General features: G+C 38.0%; 1 protein-coding gene across 3 annotated transcripts in view; it reads left to right on the top strand.

The window, feature by feature from the left end:
* TRHDE (thyrotropin releasing hormone degrading enzyme) overlaps positions 1-21,654 on the top strand; it is a 351,632-nt gene that overhangs the window by 83,261 nt on the left and 246,717 nt on the right. For all 3 annotated transcript variants that reach the window (XM_070507330.1, XM_070507329.1, XM_014827110.3), the window contains exon 3: positions 20,605-20,731. In XM_070507330.1, the coding sequence (XP_070363431.1) occupies positions 20,605-20,731 (127 nt within the window). The remainder of the gene's footprint in view (positions 1-20,604; positions 20,732-21,654) is intronic.

Below are 21,654 nucleotides of genomic sequence, written 5' to 3'. Positions count from 1 at the left end.
AGAACAATACAAACACAACATTCTTAGTGGTTATGGCTTAGCAAGGGAGACAAATGTTAATTTTTAAGTCATACAAAGGTGAAATTACTCTGAAGGGTAGTATCATGGTCAATGTTACCATGATAGTCTATAATAAAAGAATCCAAACCTGACCAAATAGAACTAGCCATTTGCATACAATTGACTGCAGACTTGAAGGAAAAATTGTAGCAAAACCTTTAAATATGTTTGTCTTTCTGTCATTCATACTTTGTTCAACGAATGGAAGATCTAGAGAAAAAGGCTGGAAATTTTTCTAAAATTCTACAGGTTTTTCAGATAAAATATTGCATAAGGTGGAACAAATTCTTAGAGAAGAATGAAACCCAGGGAAGTAGGCATCCTATGTATGAAATCAGACATGCTGAGGAAGCAGGCAAGGTTAACAGCAAGAAAACAACTTACGTCCCACAGGGTTAAATAGGATCATATGTTGGGCTGGAAAATTAGTTCTGCCATGTTACAGAAGCATAGATTACAGAACATCTACAACTAAAACTTTTTTTATTGTAAATCTCACTGAAACGATTTCTTTAATAGATGCGTGAAAAATTTTGCCTCAATGTCTGAACAGTTGCAAGAGTGTAGTTCCTTTTAAACCTGCAGGGATGTGACCACCTGGCAGCCATAACAGAGAAAGCAGTGCCATGCTTAGAGAGATTCTTGGAGAAATTAAGAAAGAGGTCTTCGCTGCATCTATCCTTTCTTATCTTATCCTATTGATTTTGCCTCTTCAGTATCTCTAGAATCCCAGCACCTCGCTTCATCTCCATCACCACCATCTCAGTTCAAGCTACTGCTGTCTCTCACTTGCACGATGGCAACATTTTTATAATTGATTTTTATTCTTGTTGTTCCCCCAACTCATTCTCTACATTGGAGCCTTCTTTTCTAAAGCCAAGCAATAGCTCTCCATTCGACTTAGAGAATAAACACTTAAGACAGCCAAATAGCCAGGCACAGTCTGGACACCTCTCTTTTCTCTCAGCTTTATCTTATATCTCAGTTATACCCTCTATTCCAGCCAGTCGTGGGCTAGCTACATTCTCTTACCCGGCAGAGTTTTGAACATGCTGTTCCTTTCACCAATTTAACTCGTCCTCTCCCTACAGATATTGGCTCAGGGAAGCTTTCTCGATGTTCCAGACTAGGTCAGATTCTTGTGTTATGGATTCTCACAGTAACATTGACCATGATCCTGCCCTTCAGAGTAATTTAACCTCTGTGTGATTTAAAAATTAACGTTTGTCTCTCCTGCTAAGTTATAACCAGTAGGGATTTTATGAGTTTTTGCTCATAATTGTAACTCCAGAATCCAGTAGATGTTCATTAAACATAAACTGAATCTGCACATCACTTTTGGAATTTGTTGGAAAAAAAGAGATCTGGCGAACTTTTTCTTAATTGTGTTCATCTTGCCTACTGAGAATATTACTAACGCAGATAGAAACCAGCTATTCTTCACCATGAGGCCTTCTCTGTCAATGTGTGAATTCTTATCTACATCACCTTATTTTTATTCTATTAAAAATAAAAAACATACAGCAGCATCAGGTATTAGAAAGCCATGTGGGTGGCATTTGGAAGTGGTGGTGATTGGTCATCGTTTCCATTTCTTATTTAGCTGTGATCCACTCCCTCTTCATTTTTGTATGAATTGCACTCTTTCAAGATGGAGACAACTACTATTTTCTTCACTTATACTTTTGGATCCTCTGCTTAAAGATATGATATAGTCATCATAGACTTCCTATATAGATCTGAGCTTAGCAGTTTGCTTGCTGCTATGTTATCAATTTGTGTGATGTTTTGAGTTGCTAGGAAAATGGTCACAAACATTAGGGTTCTCCACATAGGTTTCCTTTAGGCACTAATTCTTCTTCTTCTTTTTTTTTTTTTTGAGGAAGGTTAGCCCTGAGCTAACATCTGCCACCAATCCTCCTCTTTTTTGCTGAGGAACACTGGCCCTGAGCTAATATCCATACCCATCTTCCTCTACTTTATATGTGGGACGCCTGCCACAGCATGGCTTGCCAAGCAGTGCGTAGGTCTGTGCACAGGATCTGAACCCGCAAACCCTGGGCCACCAAAGCAGAACGTGTAAACTTAACCACTGCACCACCTTGCTGGCCCCTAGGCAGTAATTCTTATCAAATGTGTATTGGCACCCTATTTTGAAGTTTTCTAAGATTTTCTGTGTGTTTTTATAAACAATTACTAAGAATTCTCTTAAAAATAACCCTTTAACAGTGATATATTTATTTAGTAATTTTGAAGAAAATTATACTGCTTGGGTAGCCCATTTTAAGGATTGTTCTGGATGAATAATGAGCTTGAAATTAAGAAAAAATATTTGTCTCTGAGAAGATTTGACAGAATCCGTAGCTTTTATTATCTTTTACTTTTCTAAAAAATTACCCAATGAAAACCACAAATAGAATTGTTTACTTTTTCTTCTGTGGAACTAAGATTTTTTTCCCCCTATAATTGTGGATTTGTATGTTGTTGACTTAGAAAAATGTAATATAAATTAAATTTTATTTAAAATTTATTGACCAGATTAAAAATACATTGAGGGGCAGGCCCCGTGGCCAAGTGGTAAGTTCGCGTGCTCTGCTGCGGCGACCTAGTGTTTCACTGGTTTGGATCCTGGGCGCGGACATGGCACTGCTCGTCAGGCCACGTTGAGGTGGCATCCCACAAGCCACAATTAGAAGAACCCACAACTAGAATATGCAGCTATGTATTGGGGGGATTTGGAGAGAAAAAGCAGAAAAGTAAAAAAAGGAAGATTGGCAATGGTGTTTAGCTCAGGTGCCAATCTTTAAAAAGGAATAATAAAAATGTAAAAAATACATTTAGATTCAACATTTTGTTCACAACAGTGACCCAGCAAGGCAGCGAGCAGAAAGAGCAGCCAATTGAAGTTCTGTAAGACAAAATCAGCATGTTCAATCTCTGATCACTCCCTCACTTATTCGTTTAAAAACATTGGCAAGGGATTGATATCCAGAATATGCAAGAAGCTCATGTAAACCATAAAAGAACATACAGGAAATATAGAAGAAAATCGTTAAAGGATGTAAATGAACAATTTACAGAAGAGGACTTGAATGAAAAATAATACTAAACAATTATAGCAAATGATAGTAATAACCAACACTTACTAAGCACTTCTTTGTGCCAGGTTTTTTTCTTGGTGCTTAATTTTTTAACCATTTAATTCTTCGTAAGAGAAGTATTATCATCTCTACTTTATTGAAGGAGCAACTGAGTCACAGAGAAGTTAATAATTAATATACTTCTGACTACTTGGATACTAAATGCAAACCTGGCTTCAGACCACTCATATGTACATGGATATTCAGTCTCGCTGGTTGTCAGAGAAATGTGTATTAAAATAATAGTCAAATAATACCCTCCAACAATCAGATTTTCAAAAATCTGAAAGCCAGACAATATAAAATGTTGGTGAGGATGGGAAGATAAGGGACACTTTTTCCAGCTTTGGTGGTAGCATAAGCTTGTGTGGCCATTTCTGAGAGCGGCTTGTAGTTCCCAGGGAAATTGGGTATGCTAATCCTGATGTCCTGGCAGTTCTACTCTCAGGCATGTGCCAGAGAGAAACTGTCAAGTCAATGCACATGGAGACATGTACCAGGATGCTTATTGCATCAATGTTGGGGATGTAGAGTGTTGAAAATAACGTAGGAGTCCTTTTCTAGGGAATGGATACCTTGGTGTATTTATAGGATGGTATAATACAGACTGCTCAGAAGAAATTAATTAGATTTTATAATTAGAAACATGGATAGATCTCAAATGAGTTGAATGAATAAACTGCAAAAGAAAAAAAGAGAATGATCTAACATAATATCATTTATAAAAAATTAAAAACACACACACACGCCCAATACTGTATGTTTTCCTGGATATTCTTACATGTAAAAACAGGTGTGGTGGGTGGAGAGAAAGCACATAGAAATAGTTACCAAAAAGAAGAGGGGAATGGTCTTCGGAATAGGGAATAAAGGGGAACACAACAATGAAAATCAAACATAAAACAGAAGAGGAAACTTTCACAGACCCCCGATGAAAGCATGTCATGACACAAGCTCACTGCTGGCAGAACTTTAGACTGTTTTGTTTATTTCTTCATCCCTTTGCCTGAATCAGTACCTGGGGCATACAGCTGCTCCGATAAGTCAAGGGAGAATGAATAATGAATGTATAAATTAAGAAATCAACTCAGTTCCATGTACCTGGGAGCCAATCAAAACTAGTGCTCTCCTCCAGTTTCTTGTTTTAGAATTAAATACATATTGCATATGGGCAGTAGGCCAGTTGCTAGAGACACAAAAGTGGATTGAACACAGTCTCTGCTCCTAGAGGCTCATATCTATTTGGGGAGATTGAGTGTAAAACTATTAATAATGTCAAATGTAATAAGTACTTTAATATAGGAATTTGCAGATTAGAGTGGAAGCACAGAGGAGAAATGCCTGCACATTCATTCATTTGACCAATACTGATTGAGTTCCTGCTTAATGCCAATTTCTCTTCTAGGTGTGGGGATACACTGAAGAGCTTTCATGGAACTCTTAGTCTCCTGGGGAGACTGACCTTAATCAAATAAGCACACATAGAAAATGAAAGGTGCAAAATGGCTATTGTGCCAGTTGTTCTCTCTGAGAACCTATAAAAAGAAAAAAAAAGGATGAAACAAAGCTTTGCTCTAGATTCGGATCCCAAGGATGGTTTCCCTGAAGAGGGGATGGGAAATTTGAAGAATTAGTAAAATTAGTAAAATTAGTTAATTAGGAAGCAGTCAGGGGTGCAGTGGGGAGTAGAAGTTAGGAAAGGTGTTCAAGTTTATGGTTAGACACTGACCATGCACACCCTGTAGGCCTTTTTCCTCAGAGAAAATGAAGGTTTTAAGGTGGAGATTACATCATCACATTTGCATTCTGAAAAGAACCTTTGGGCTGCATTGTGAAGATTGAATGCAGAAGGGAAGGAATGGATGTGGGAAGTTACGAAATTACCGTAGTTCAGGTGAGCCATGGGGTCACTTGACTTGAATGGCAGTGGCTATAGAGAGAAGTGATAGATTAAAAACCTGTTGAAGAGGTAAAATGAAAAGTGCTCAGTGATGGATTGGATTTGGGATAGTGTGTCAGGCAGAGGGGAGATCAAAACTGACCTGAAAAGGATAAGTAAAAATAAAGCCACATCGGAAATGTCATGGTGAAACTATGAAACACTAAACTCGAAGGAAAAACCTTAGAAGCACCTGGAGTTCATTGTGTGAAATATGTAATGGCATTGTGGTTAGATAAATAAAATGTGTAGTTTCAGAGATGCACGTGGTGTGGATGGAATCACATAGTTGATTTTCTTTGAAACACTTCAGTGAAGAAAAAAAGAAAGATGAAGCAAATTTTTGATAACTGTTGAATCTAGAGATGGCTATGAAAGGGTTCATTATACTGTTCTCTCTTCTTCTTTTCTGAAAATTTAAAACTTCATGTAAAAAAAAAGCAACCAGAAAGAAAAGAAAGATCACCTATTAAGAAAGGAATGACAAGTAGACTTCTCATCAGTGAGAACAGAGTCTCCTAGACAGTGTGACACATACTTTCCAAGTGTTGAGAGAAAGTTAAAGTCATGGTCCACCTAGCCTTCTATATCCTTGTAAGTTACGAATTGTGAATAAAGGCAAAATATAGACATTTTTCAGACAAAAAAGGACTGGGAGTGTGTTCTATTTACAGACCATTGTGAAAAGAATGACTACAGGATATACCCCAGGAAGAAGAAAATTTAACCTAGAAAGAAAGAAGCAAGGAAGGGTTAAAGCAGGAAATTGGTAAAACTGATGGTAAATTTAAGTAAGCATCACATCTGAGATAATAATAATGACTAACTTTCGTTGTTTTAAAAATAAGTTGTAACTATAGTGTAACAGGAAAATGAAAATTCATAACAGCTAATGTATTTATACCAGGCACTTCTCTAAGCCCTTTCTTTGTAATGACTAATTTAATTCTCATAATTCCCAAGCAATTATTATCAACATTTTCATTATTAGCTTTGTTTTTCTGCTGTGGGGACTGATGCAGAGAGATGGACAGTAGCTTGTTTTTCACATGGCGGTAAGAGATATGGTGAAGATCTGGATTTAGGTCGTCCAGTTGTTCTGTTGACAACACACTATACGGGATGTATCGTGCACTCAGGTCCTGTTCTCAAGACACATAGAGATATGAATTAACATTAAACTATGTAAAGTCATTACACATTGGCATTTAAGTGCAGCCACTGAAGGAGTAGATAGAAATAGAATATACAGTTTCCAAATGAGTAAAAGGATAAAAGTGGAATAAAGAAAACATGATCAATCTAATAGAAAGCGGGAAGGGAGGGGGAAAAAAAAAAGCAAAGTAAAAGCAAGATGAATAGAAATATGGAATAAGAGAGTAGAACAGAATCTGAATATATATATCTAGATATATTTACATATCTATATTCTGGATATCTGGATATGTATACCTATATCTTTATCTGTCTATACTGAATTTGCCTAGCACAATATAGAATGCGTTAAATTGGATAAAGAAAGAAAATCTGACACTATGTTAACAGAAAATGCACCTCCAATATAAAGCCCAAAATTCTGAATGTAAAAGGAAAGGGAAAGCTGAGGTTATTTGGTGAAATAGATTTTAAGGCGTTAGCATTATTGAGGCTAAAATTATTAAAGGATTTCACCTGGAAGATGTGAACCTGTATGCACCTAATAATATTGGCTTGGAATCTATGAGGCAGAGATTGCCAGAACTACAGATGGACAAGTCCGAATTAATGAACTTGTGGGAGATTTTTGCACCTTTCTCAGAAACAGAGCAAAAACCCTAAAAGAGATTCAGGAGATATAAACAATACAATATTAGTCTCAATAATATTTTTATGACCGTGTTCCTAAAAGTGAGGGGTTAAATATTATTTTCAAGCATCTGTATCAATTACTAGTCTATAAAATTCATCAATTCCTAGTCTAGAAAAATGTGAAGAAATACCAAGGATCAATATCAAACAGACCTTGCTTTTGGCAACAAAGTTAGATAGTAATAATAAAAGCTAACCTAAAAATCACTTGCATTAGAAAGTTAAAAACATATTTTTAAATAATTTATGGGTCAAATAGGAAGTTATGAAATATTTAGAAATTAATGGAAAATGAAAACACTGCTTATTAAATTTCATGGAATACAACTAAAGCTATACGCAGAAGGAATTTAGAGCCTTAAAGGATGTGGTATAAAAGGTCATGTTTAAAACACGAGTGATTTTAAAATTCATCAGCTGATAATTTTATTGAAGAGTTTAGAGAAATAACAGAGTACAATGAAAGAAAGAAACAAGAAAATAGTAAAAAAGATTAGAAATCGATGAAATAAAAAATTAAGAAATAATAGAAGGCTCAACAAAACCAAAAGGAAGTCTTTGAAAAGACTGTTAGGTATATCTGTGACAATCTTAATCCTGAGAAAATGAAAGTACAAATATTACTAAAATTGAAATAACTTTAGATAAGGGAGAGATTTTAAAAATAGAGAATATTTTGAAAAATTTCCTGCTCATGCTTTTGGAGCAAATAAAATGCATAATTTTACGAAAAATAGAAATTATCAATAATCCATAGAGATATGATATCACTAATCAAAAATCTATCCTCCCACAGACAAAACCACGAGGTTTACACAGTTTTACAGGTGTATTTCACCAACTCTTTGGGAAAAGTTAAATCTTATCTTAAACTAAAGAGGAAAGCTTCCCAGCATGTCTAAGTAGGTTGTCTGTCCAGGTGAGCAAACAGCTCAATACTAGAAATTTTATGGCTCTAATTCACTGCCTTAACAGAACACAGGAAAACAGAAGAAACGTCTGAATAGCTGTGATGAAAGTACTGGAAAAGCCCAGCACTATTCCTGATACAATTCTTGACAAACAATAAATGCAAGGAATTTCCTTATCTCACAGCAAGAATTATAGTTGGTAATGAAACAGTAGAAGCGTTCCAGATAAAGTGAAAAATAAGATAAGGATGCCTTCTTTCATTGCTCCTATTTGGCATTGTTCTAGGAATCCTGACTGAGACAAGGCAACGTAAAACATAGAAAAACTATTAGAATTAATTCAGAGAGTTGGCTTGTTTCAAAGTCACTTTTCAAAAATCAGTAAGTGGTTAATATCAGAAATAATAGATTAGAAGTATGATTTTTCAAATCCCACTCACAGTAACAACAAACCATTAGGTATCTAGAAGTAAATCTAATAGAAGATGTGCAAGACTTATTTGAAGGAAATTGTAAATCTTACAAGTAGGGTAAAGACTGAAATAAATATTCCATGGACATGGATGTTAAGAGGTGACGTTTGAAGATGTCAAATTAACATGCAAATCCAGTGCAATTTTAGCAAAATCCCCAAGAGGATTTTGTGTGTAAGTGTGGAAAATGATTCTAAAATTCATATAGCATAATAAGGAAGTTTTGAAAAAGAATAAGGAAAGATACTGCTCTTATTAGATCTCATGATTTATTATTTAGTTTTAGTGACTACAGAACGTGCTGTCGGCACGATGATGATAGACACACTGCCCAGCAGAAAATAACAGGCATCCGAGTACATGGGTACTTGGTGTGTGGAGAGGGTGCTATAAATCAGTGAGAAAGGCCAGACTCTTCAACAAATGATACTGAGACAATTGTTTATCTACACAGAAGAAAATAAAATGAGATTCCTATTTCACATCAGTCATGCAAATACTTTCTACATGGGTTAATGCTATGACTTTAGAAAGCAAAAGTTTAAAAATCTTAGAAGAAAATATGGGAAAAACGTCTTTTTGACCTTGAGGGCAGTGAGAGATTTATTTAAAGAGACCCAGCAAGCACAAACCCTAAAGGGAGCATTTGATATTTGACTACGTTCAAAGTAAAAAATTCTATTTGATCAGGGACATAATGTACAGGGCCAGAACAGACTGGGAGAAGGTTTTGCCAATCATACACTAGCAAATGCTGTCGAGAATGTACAAAGAACGACTACAAGTCATGAGAAAGAAGACAACTGATCCAGGGGAAGAACAGGCAAAGGAACAGGACCATTTGCGGAAGAGGAGAATACAATAGCCATAAACACGTCATGTGACGCTTGAGATCACTGTCGTCAGGAAGATGCAAACTACAACTAACAACGAGACACCTTCCCATACCCACTGGTTAGTAAATATTTCAAAATACAAAATCAAAATGTGGTGAGGACGTGGGGAAGTAGGGACTGTCATCCATGGGGGTGGGATGTAAGCTGAACAGTTCCTTTGAACAGAAGTCGATAATACTGAGTAAAACTGAGGGACAAATATAACGTGAATTGGAAATATACTGAAACCAGTACGTCATGGCCCTGGTTAATTCTAGAGCTGTAGGGGGCGGGAACGGGAAGAAGGGGTATGTGGCTTCAAGGAAATTGTTACATGGTTGAAAAATATACAAAGCAAAGGTGGAAAAAATATCAATGTTATTCAAATGTTGGGGGTATAAGGATAATGTACTTTTGTGCTGTGCTTTTCTGTATTACTGGAATGTTTTATAATTTCTTCAAAGAGAGAGTTGAATGGAGAGGCTTGAGGACTTAAATGACAGTTTTCAGGACATTGGTAAGTGGCTCTTCCTGGAATGCATTTCCCCCTAGAAACCTGTATCCTTTTGCTCAGATCCTCACTTCATATTTTCCCTGGAATATCTCCTTCTCAGTGAGGCCTTCTCTGATTTATTTTTGTTATGAACACATTATTATTATTTAACATGCTTAAATGATTGTATTTCTCTCACTTGTCTATCTTTCCTACCAGAATACAGGCTTTCTGTGGAAAGGATTTCTCTCTGTTTGGTTCGCTTCTATATCTGTAGCACTTGGAAGAGGGCCTGGCACAGAGCAGACTCTCAATAAATACTTGTTAAATGAGTGAATGAACCAGGGAATTCTGAGTCCTGACCCTGCATGGTGGAGGGCTGCTGCATCACGGAAGACACAGCAGAGAGGGGTGGAGCAGGCGGATGCTGTGTTTGAACTGGATGGCGTTGACTCGGAGGGGGAGATGGCATATGCAAAAGTGAGGTCAGCAGGCGGCTGGAAATCAAGGAATAAAAGGACAGATGGGCAGAACCAGACTGAAGCAGAATCCCGCTGAGCTCCTGTATTTACAAATAGATGTACTTGGCTGTCAGTGTTGCTGAAGAAAATTGACCAGTCATAAAACAGATAGCTTAATAAGGAAATTCTCTATATTCTATCTTGCTTAAAAAAAATAACTGCAACTCAGTTTACTACAAAAGAGGTGCTCTGTCTCAAGAGGGATTAAATGCTACTATTTTATCTCTGGGCTCTGCCGGTATTAAACAGCTTTTACTGGTTTCCAAACACTGCATCTGACTCAGCTGTTGTTTGTCGTTTACTGTGCAGGGGAAAGAAAGCTTAGTTGTTAAGAGTTAAAAATAATGACAGCCGTGCAGAATGAAGCTTCACTGAAGACTCTTATGTTGAAAGAGATTTAAGGAACGAGGATGTATGTATTTTCCTATGTGTTAGATTTTTGCTAAATATTTGTTTCATGACTGGAGGTTTGCTTGCTGTGGGGTTGAAAGAACAAAAGGTTCTTCAGATGACTCTAGGCCACAAGTTCTGCATCAGGGTACATTGATTTGATTGGCCAGTTCGTTATAATGAAGAGTTTAGGGCCACACCTGAAAGAAGATGCTTCAAAATTTCTGGAGTGTATCTGCCAAGGAATCTGAATTTTAAACAATCGCCCCAGGTGATTCTGATGCAAAGCATAATGCGACAACACTTGGAGAAAAATTGCTGTACATGATTCTGACTTAATCATTTCATTGTTTTGTGTGTGTACCAGTTATGTGCAGTAAATGTGTTGTGTGCTTGATAACCATATAGGTAGGTAAAACAGACATGCCAACATTGGCACTTTGAAAGCTGTATTTATTTTTCCAACAGAAAAAGAGGCACACAAAGAAGTACAAAATACACTCCTAAAAATGAGCCAAAAATCTAACAAGAAACAGTGAGTTAACCAGAGTGAAGATAAAAAAGTTACAGTGTATTAGTTTCCTATCACTGCTGCAATAAATTACCACACACTTGGTGACTTAATGCAACACAAATGATTTCTCTTACTTTTCCAAGACTGGGAGTCTGAAATGAGCTTCCCAGGACTGAAATCAAAGTGTGGGCAGAGCCGGCTCCTTCTGGAAGGTCTGGAGGCCACCTGAATCGCCCTCCCAGCGTCTGAAGCTGCATTCCTTGCATCCTGTGGTCCATGGCCTCTTTCTCCTTCTTTACATCTTCAGATTACTCTCTGCTTCTGTCATGCTATTGTATTCTCCTTTTCTGTAGTCAAAACTCTCTCTGCTTTCCTCTTATAAGGACATTTTCAATTACATTTAGGGCCCACCAAATAATCCAGGATAATCTCCTCATATGAAAATCCTTAATTTTAGTCATAATTGCCTTTAGTCATAATGTCCTTTTTGGTAACATTCACAGGTTCTAAGGATTAAGACATGGTTTCTTTGGGGGGCGTTATTCAGCCCACCACATGTATGTTAGAAAAATGTGACAACAGCTGTGTGAACACGGCAAAGCCGTGCCCTTTCCTTGAAGTGTCTGTAAGTTGGTTGAACTCGTAAGCTCCGCAGTGCACTAGTAATTACTGTGCTTAGTAGATACCTGTGAAGTGAGATACAAGAGGAGACTGCACAGGTTGCCACAGTGCTATTTCTTCACTGAAGCACAGTGCAGGTGGAAGCTGTAATCAATCTATTATAACAGCATTTAGTAGTGAGCGGACAAAGACCTTTATTGCCATTTTATGGGAGTGAGCAACTTGTTGTCAGTCCCTATTGGCTAAAAAGCACTGTATTAGACACAGTAAGGTGCAAAACAAGAAACTGAAAAGATGTACCCAATGCTGAAAGAACTTAAAGTTCTATAGTGAGATGGACAAACACTTTAATTATGGAGCCTACGAACCTGTAGAATAAATAAAGGCCACGGGTCCAAAAGGAACCCCATGGTCTGTAGCGAGCCTGTCTCGGAGTTCTCAGCGAGCGTTTCCTCGTGAATCCTTAGTCACATTCTGTGAGGGGACAATACAGTCAGGGACAGGCTGTCAGTGCAGGCTTACGCATGGCAGCACTCCGGACTCCCCTTCTAATGGTGTTCAACGTGAAGAGGATTTAGTCTAGGGCTGGTCCAGACCTCATTCAAGATGCTGAGTGATTGTTCTCAGAATACGCCTGCTCTGCACCCGTGGCCTGGCCTCCATGGTGAGCCTCATGGAGAGGCTCTGACGCTGGTTTCTGCAGTGTGTGCTAGTTAGAAAGGTAGTTTGAGGTAGTTGTGGTTTTGCTGTCACCCTGTGCCTCTTTCTTAGGATGGGGTTTTACCATCCATTCATCCCCAATTCTAAATTCTCCTTCACAGAAGGAGTCCTTTAACTGTGTTGATGGGGACTCCCTATTACTGGCTGTTCTCAAATAAAAGCTACAGAACAAATTTTTCACTTGTAATATTACACTTGTCTACTCACTAGCCCCCCGTCTCAATATGTCTTAAATTTGGAGCCAAAATAATTTCACTTTGTCATTTTCAATCAGCTTGCTTTGCTTCGGCCTCTGAAGTAGCTCTCCAGTTCTCAGAGCAGCACTCCAGACCCCACAAGTGAGATGGGGCCCCTGCACCAGCTCCTGTCCCTTCCGCCTGCGCCGCGCCTCCAGCCAGGCCAGCTCCTTCCCCAGCCCCCTCACCTCCTCTTCGTGTTTACCTGCTCCTGCAAAAGGCACCAGTTCCCAGTCTCTCTCAGAGTTTTGTGTGTATTTATCTCCCTAGGAAAAAAAGTTATCTTCTGTATTTTAAATAAGACTAATACTCCTTGGCTTTTGGTTTCTTGTTTACAACATCTTTTCCTCTTTATATCAATATATTTGTTTTCTACTTAGTGCCGAAATCACCTGCTCCCTTCTCTCTGGCTTGTTCTGTTTTACTGATTGGTATGAAGAACCCCAAATCAAATTACGTTCACATAGTCAAATTAATTCAGCTCTATAGCCTGAGAATTTAGTGACAGTACATCGCTGCGTTGCAGTTATTAAAGACACTGAGCTTTCAGTTAGGCAAAAAGAAAAGTAAACTTATTATTGTTATTATAGTGATATTTTAAAGAGCTGAAATAATTTCTGTGTCTTCCAAAGTTACTAATGTACTCCTGCGGTGTAAAATTTTCTCAGATAATAACTCTGGCAAGCCAGGAGGTTTATTTAACTTACTGTACCAAATTATAAATGTCAAATCAGAGAAAATGTTATTCAAGTCTTTATTTAACAGGTGCACTACTGTGGTAAATGTTTCTTTTTTCATTGTTATGTGATGCAACTACATACTGCTTCATGTAATTATATAGCAACTAGTACAATTCACTTTTAACACAACAAATAATTAAAATAGTCTAGAAGAAAGGCTTTAGAGATTTAGTTTCACTGTCTTAAAATGACTAAATGGCTATAGAAAATCTTCTCTTCAAATTCTTCATCTAAAATCAGAATTTGCTGCAAACCTCATACTTATTCTACAGGTATTTTATAAAGATAAATAAGAAAATCTGTGAAGCATTTTAAGTTATTAAAAGAAAGCCTCCCAAAATTATTTAGTATAAGATTTTATAATATTTCTGAAAATGGCATGTGTTTGCTTACACTTTTTGCATTATATTACAATTTTATATATATTTTTACCTCTCCGTTGAAATCTTTAGTACAATGAAAGGCAGAGCATAGTACGTAGGAATGTGAATAACTGCTTACTTCTCTTTATTGCGGTGACGCTCTGTTCCTGTGTCACTAAGTCACCGTCCTGTGGAGAGGACTTCTCCGAAGAGCCAGTGTGAATTCGGTCCATTGTGTTAGTCTCCATTGGAAGACTTTGTTGCTGGGTCTCCCCACTGGACCGTAAGTTCCTTGAAGGAAGAGACCCTATCTCTTTTGCTTACCTTTGGACACCTAGCACGTGAAGAGTGGCCTGACCATTAACAGATGCTCATTAAATTATAACTGAAGGCGTATCTGTCCCATTGATGAAATTCTTGAACAGTCTTTGATGTTCCTAATCTAAATTGCACAGCTCTCAGAGACAAAGTCAATTTGAATTTATCTAAATTTCCCTTCCATTATGACTCCCTTCCGAAGAATATTCTATCCTAACAATGGCAAATGTCTGACAGCAATACCGTCTCTCCTTCCCTAAGAGCACAGAGAGTTACCACAGGGTTGGTACCATAAGGACGTTCTTCCAAAGCCAGCTGCTTCTATTACATTTCGATCACTACAGTTATTTCTGTCTTATCAGTACCAAGTTCATGGGCAGTTAATGGGAAAAAAAGAAGGAACACTCAAGAGGAAAGGATGGAGAATGATAGGTGAGCAGGTATGTACTTTCAAGGAAAGTGAGAAATGCAGAGGAGTAAAACTACGTGAAGATAGTAAACCTATGTACAAGATTATTTTCTTCTTAAAATAAGTGAGGACTAGATGAGAAGAATTTAGACAAATTAGTATGCTGAACCAATCTCTCAGGCATAATATGATACGTAGATGATGATAAACTGTTAGCCCTGGAAGGAACTGTGAGCTGAGACCCAGAGAAGTTGAGTGACTTTCACAAGGTGACAGAAGGAGTTACTGAGGCAGCTGAGTCTCACAGCCCTGTGAGCAGTTCCTACTGTAACGTCTTTTCCACTGGAGTAAACGGGCAGTTTGGTTTATACTGGTTGTTGGAAGAATCTATGCAGAGGGAGAGATAAAGCCTGGTAAGCAATTTACATTTTCGGAGCTGTGCTCTTATCATGGAGTGTCAGAAAATGCAAATAAGCAGGTGTAATAAAACTATATTTCATTGCTTTTGAGTGCTAACTGTGTTTATGAAGATTCAATTTCTATGTTATGATTAAGTAGAACCTAGTTACTCTACAAAAAGAAAACAACCGTTTTTTCACAGTATAAAGTAAGTTATTATACAGCAAATGCTTGATTAACCACATAGGAATTAACCTATTTGTGAAATATTTTGAGCTTTTTCCCCTCTCCTTCAACTAGGTCTCACTTGTTCCAGTGGGGCACTGGAGTGAGACAGGCACAGATAAGGTGAACGATTGCTCTTAAGTGAGAATGTGACTACACTTGGCTTTACTTGGTAACTGAAGGACTTGTTCAATAGACTGTTAGTACCAGTTGAATAAACCCATCCATTTCTCTACTTCCTTGCTGTCTCTCTAGTCCAAACCACCATCATCTGTCACTTGGGCTTCTGCAGCAGTCAGACTCACTTCCTTTTATTTGCTCCTATTTCCTCCTAATCCATCACCTACACTGCAGCTGATGTAATCTGTTAAAACATACTTCTGATCATGTCATTCTGTGTCTTAAAATTTTTAAATGACTTGCCTGTGCCCAAAGTATTAAATTAATCTTCTACAATTTGGTCTATAAGGCCTTCTTTAAAATGGTTTGAAGCTTCCTTCACTTCTCTAGTCTCACCTCTCAGAATATACCTCTTCACTTTTATAATTTTGTCTCTGCATGGAAAGACTTAACAAGCAGTCCCCCATACCTCAGTTCACCTTGATATAGGTCACTGATGTGATCTTTCTGAAATAAGCTTAATATCCTCCAGTGACTTACTTCCACTATTAGAATTAAGTCGTAATATTTACTATCACCTTTAAAATCACTTATTATTTAGTCAGCATTGTTGCCTGAGCACATAATGTTACTTTGGTCTGGGATATCATCCACTTGGTAGTTTACTACACCCAGCTAGCTTATCCTTCAAGACTTAGCTGAAACCCCTTATCCCCTGAGAACCCAGTCTTATCAAAGGGTTGCTATCATATGCTCCCTTAGGATCTGCACCTACCTATGAAAGTCATTCATTCATTCATCACAAATTTATTGACTGCCTATTATATACCAGGCACTTGAGAGGCAAATTGAATAAAATATTTGACCTACCAAAATGGCACTTTCCTATGGTTAGAACTAATAGATAAAAATCTTTTCCCTCACACAAGTTACATTCTTGGGAAAAAGGCAGCAAGCAGCATAATGAGTAAGTAAAATATATCCTTTGTTAAATGGTGATAAATATTACAGGAAACAATAAAGCAAGCAAGGAGGATAGAGAGTCCTGGGGTGGGAGGGAAAACGTCTCAGAAAGAAGAAGTGTTTGGGAAAGTATCTAAAGGAGTAGAGGGAACAAGCCATGGTGATATCTAGGGGAAAACTCAAAAGCTTTGAAGGGAGAATCGCTCTAGCGCATTGGAGGAATGCCCAGGAAGCCGGTGTAGGAATGAAGTGAGGATTTGCGTGGAGCAAAGTAGTAGGAAATGAGGCTAGAGAGCTGAAGAGGACTCAGTTTTTATAGGGATATTGGGATCCTTGTAAAAACTTGGGCTTTTACTGTGAATGAGGTGGGAAACCACTGGAGGAGGAAAAGCAGAAGAGTGATATGATTTGACATTCACTTTTAACAGGGACGTTTTGGTTTCTTTGTAGAGAACAAACTGAAGGGAGGAAGACCTCAGGAGGAAACTAGAGCACACATCCAGGCAAGAAGTGAAGGAAGCATGGCGCAGGGTGGTAGTGAAGGGGTTCTGAGAAGTGGTTGAGTATGGATATATTTTTAAGGTAGAGCCATAAGGATTTCATGACCATTTGAACATGGAGTGTGAGAGAAAACAAGGACACTGTTGAGACATTGGGCTTGGGCAGCCAGATGGAAAACTTTAGGAGGTGCAGATGTGTGCGTGTTATCAGGAGTTTACTTTTAGACGTTAAAATTTGTTAGATATCTAAGTGGAGCTGTCCAGTGTGCAGTTGGATTAATGAATCTAGAAGTCTAGAATTATGGGGTAGGTTTTCAGTATCTAAATGATGTTTATAACCAGGAGACTAGATGTTATCACCAAAGGACTGAGTATAGACAGAGAAGTGAAGACCTGTATGGTTTGGAAACTGGGACCCTCCAACATTAAAAAGTGGGAAAGATGAGACGGAATCAGCTAGGAGACTGAGGCAGGAAGGGGTGGTCAACCAGCTAGAAGGAAAAATAAGATGGAAGCCAAGTGAAGACAGCATTTGAAGGAGCGAAATGAGCAGCTGTGACAAATGCTGCTGATAGGTTAAACATGTTGAGGACTGGAAACTGACTGCTAGATTTGGGATCCTGGAGTCATTAGCGATGCTGATGAGAACAGTCTGGTAGAGTCATGAGAATGAAAAAGGCTTGTTGCAGTGAGCTCAAGAGAGAGGAAAAATAGGAGCATAAACGGGCAACCACCCTAATTATACCTATTGTCTCAGTGTGTAAGTACTCCTTTTCATTCTAAAAGTGTTGTAGATTGGATGTTAACTTATATGTTAATCCAAACTATATAGAAAACTCTTTCAAGGAGCCTTGCTAGAACCATAGCTGGAGGACCTGCGGTAAACAAAAGATTTTTTTTAAACATAGGAAACAATACAGAGTATTTGTTTGCTGCCGAAAATGATCCAGTTTGGAAGCATAAATTGGTGATATAGGAGATAAAGGGGAGAATTTTGAGAATGATGTCTTTGAAATGGCAAGAGGGGCTGGAATGTGGAGGGCTTGGCTGCAGACAGGAACTCAGTCAGTTCATCCTTTGTGATGGGAGTGAAGGCAGAGCACACTGTTACATTTCTCACATTTTATTTTGTTGTTGATGTGTTTGTTTTCCACACATTGTGAACCTCTTAAGAGCAGTAAGAGTAAATGCCCTCTTGATTTTGTGGTAGGAATTTTTATTGTTCTATTTCTATTCTCTAGTTCAATGCCTGGCACACAGCAGGTGTGCAATAAATGTTCAAATGAACAAATGAAGACACTGTGCTAAGCATGTGTATGTTTTATCTTCTTACTCAGATTGGATCATTTCCATCAAATCTTGACAACCAGATGGATTTAATCGTGTTTCTCTTGTCTGGGCCTCCAGATAGCTTGACTGACTGGTGGAGTTGTTTGATAGGAATGATCAATGATGGTTCCTAGGAGTAAAATCAATGACCTTTTGCTGCATCATTTTGCAGGGATCCTGGTTATGGTTTTAACATGAATTTACTATTTACTTCACCTTGAACCTTCTGCAAACCATCTCTTCTCCTCAGTATCCATTGTGCCATTTACAGTTTGCCATTCATATGGCATGTATCATTATCTGTTATTATTATCTAACTTACCTAATAACTGGGAAGGTCTTTGAGAATGGGGCTTACATCTTCCTTGCTTTTTTTCTTTGGTTAGAGAACGTGTCTTCTTCATCACTAAGTTAAGTCCAGGCCTTGTTGCAAAGCAAATGCTAAATAAATATTGTTGTATGACTGAATGCATGAATGAGTGATTACTGTCTGTGGTGCATGCTATTGGCATGCAGAGCAGGTCGTCTTTCCTGTTTGGCATACCTATCCCCTGGCTCTCACTGCTTTGCTCCTAACAGCTCATACCTGAAATCTTCTCCAAAGTCTGTCCTTGGGCCACTGGAGCTCCATCACCCAGATGCTGCAAGAACAAGAAGTGCCTGGGATTTTATGTCTTCTCCTTGGTAACCAATATCCAATGACCGAGGTGCAGGAGTATGGGAGTCTAGCTCTCGTGCCTCAAGGCAGTGCAAACTCACCAGTGCAGCTTACACTCCAGAGCTCCCTGCAGGGTCAGGCTGAGGCCAGGACTTCACCTGAAACTGTACCCTTGCTTGGCTTATTATCCTCCCTTCTCTTGCTTCTCTTGCTCCCTTGTGTGTTTCTCCTAAGGATGCTTCCTTAGTAAATCACTTGAATACTTGCCCTTTCTTTGGGGTCTGCTTCTTGGGAACTTTACCTAAGATGTTGCATGTTTATAAGCAGTTGATGTCAGGGGCAGGGAATCATAGCTGCTGTCTTTCTAAGGATGTGAAGTTCTGCTGTTGCAGGTGGTGTCTCCTGATAGGTCTTCGTTTTATATTCTGCCAACCAAAACCATAGGTGATGGTGAATTAAATTTGATATTTGATTCGGTTGTTCGGTGGGAAGCAGTTTCACAATTTCAGTAAATAATTGTTATTGAATTTAGTAAATATCTTATTGAATTACAGGTCTTTCTAACATAAAATCAGAATGTATTCCCTTAACCGTCTACTCTTTTTAATTATCCGTATCTCTGTTATCTCCTCTTAAGGAAGGATAATACAGAGTTAATTGTATAATCAATTTTTACATGATTGAGTGCATCTTTCTTTTGTCTTCCTGTTGAGTATAAATATCCATTTCCACATACCGAGTAAACCATTTTTTTTAGTGATTTTAAAAGAACACAAACTCCTTTATCGGTAAAATGGGATTGAGAGTAATGTGTTTTAGAACTGAAATGCACTTTAGCAATGAGCTGGTAGCCAACAACTTCATTTTATAGATGAGAACATTTGAGACCCAAAGAGGTTAAGTACTTTGTTCAGTATCACCCAGCTTGGTTAGTGGCAGAACAGGACTAACACCAGCTCCCGGGCTGCTGTGTTCTCTGCTGCTCCACGAAATGCCTATTTCTTATTCACAGAATTGGTGTGAGGATTAGAGACCTCACATCTGTGAAACGGTTTTAACCATTGGGAAGAAAGATGCTGGAAAGCTTTATGAAACCTTTATGAAAACTAATCCCATTTTAACCTTTTCTGTACAATTGTTAGTTTTGTTCAGTTTTATGTTGTTTGCCTCAGGCTTCTTTTTGGCCAAGAAATAGATAATATACAATGCTTGATTTAAAAATCAATATTAAGTATCTGGATTGTGTTAGAAATATGAATTACTTCACCTAGTTTTAAAGCCGGGAGAAGTTGCAGATGGCCTTCTGTAATGGCAATTTGTTTATGAACAGGAAAAGTTTTCTATTCCTACTTTGCATGTTGGGAAGAAGGACAGTTGGTTCCAAAGAAAGGAAGGAAGCATAAATTATATTTTTGTTCAGCGTGATGATACTTCCAAAGCTTGATGCAACGTGTCTTTAACAAACCATGAATTTTCTCTCCTGCCGAGCCACCATATCCTGCCTATTTTCAGCGTAGCCAGGGGACCATTATACTAATCCACTATGCCTTCATATCTCTGGCAAGCACATGTAAGTGATAACTTTGAATATTTATTTTGATGCAAGGTGTATAAATCTTCTCTATGTCATCTCGTAAAGCGAGGAAATTGTGACTTGCTCAACTTGGTTACTTTAATTGTTTAAGTTTGGTTCTTTCAGCATACTATGCTTTGATATATGTACAAGAATACTGTTTAAGTTTTGTAGTATTTGAAGTGATTTGGGTAGATTCAAATATGCAGAGAAGATAAAATTGAGTACCAAGAGGCTAAAGTCACTTCTCTCTCTATTTTTAATTAGGTCCGATTATATGCAAGACCCGATGCTATCAGAAGAGGATCCGGGGACTATGCTCTGCATATAACAAAGAGGTTAATAGAATTTTATGAAGACTACTTTAAAGTGCCCTATTCCTTGCCAAAACTAGGTAAGAATTTTCTTGGTTATTTTATTGGAAGGGCTCCTTGAAGGTGGAATTTCTTCTTCGTGTGTTTATTTGAGACATCCAGAAGCATGAAAATTCCAGCGGTTAAATTTTTAGAGAAGATGAGCACGAAAAATAATTTATTCCGAAGAGATAAAATACAATTTAGTGTTTCTGAAGTCTTAGCAAAAAGTGCTTTATGTAAGTTTAGGATTCCAAAAGCTAACCTAAATAGCTGTAATTTGTTGAATACATTCTGTGGAGGGTACTGGCCAACATCTTGCTTAATCCTCACAGCTGATATGTGGGTAAGTACTGTCAGGACATTTTGCACATGCGGACGTTGAGACCCAGGGAGTCTTCCGTCTGTTCAGACAGCCAGCAAGTGAAGGAGCTGGGGTTTCAAGCTAGGTCTTGATGACTCCCAGACTATTTGATATTTTACCCTGAGAAGGTGCTCATTGATTTGTTTCTCTATCCTAATTCTCAGATGTCGGACTTCAACGTATTAGTTATCCCTTAGATTACTTTTGTTCAGTCATAATTCCAATGCACATAGTAAATAGGATAAAATCAAGAGGGAGGGGAAACTATAATGATGGAGATTGTGTTCACCATGAATATTCTTCCATTTCTTCTTTTTACAAAGAGAATATGTTGAATAGTTGTTTGTTGAATGAATACATGAATGAATTTTGTTATCCTAATTTGAAAGAAGCTGCTGCTTTTGCAGGGGAATAAACTATGAATTTCCAGGAAGTTAAAAAGATACATACACCCATTAGAAATGCTGAAGTTATTTTTCCTTCTCAGAAATCCTGTTTTGAAATATTGCATCACAGCAGTCCTTTGTTCTCCGTCCCTTCTCCCCAGCCTTTGTCCTGCCCAAGAGCATTTTTGATCAGCAGCCACATACAATTCCTGTT

The sequence above is a fragment of the Equus asinus genome, chromosome 4, assembly GCF_041296235.1.
Source record: "Equus asinus isolate D_3611 breed Donkey chromosome 4, EquAss-T2T_v2, whole genome shotgun sequence".
Taxonomy (NCBI): Eukaryota; Metazoa; Chordata; class Mammalia; order Perissodactyla; family Equidae; genus Equus; species Equus asinus.
The sequence above is the reverse complement of the archived record's forward strand: the minus strand, read 5'-3'. Positions and strand labels throughout refer to the sequence as shown.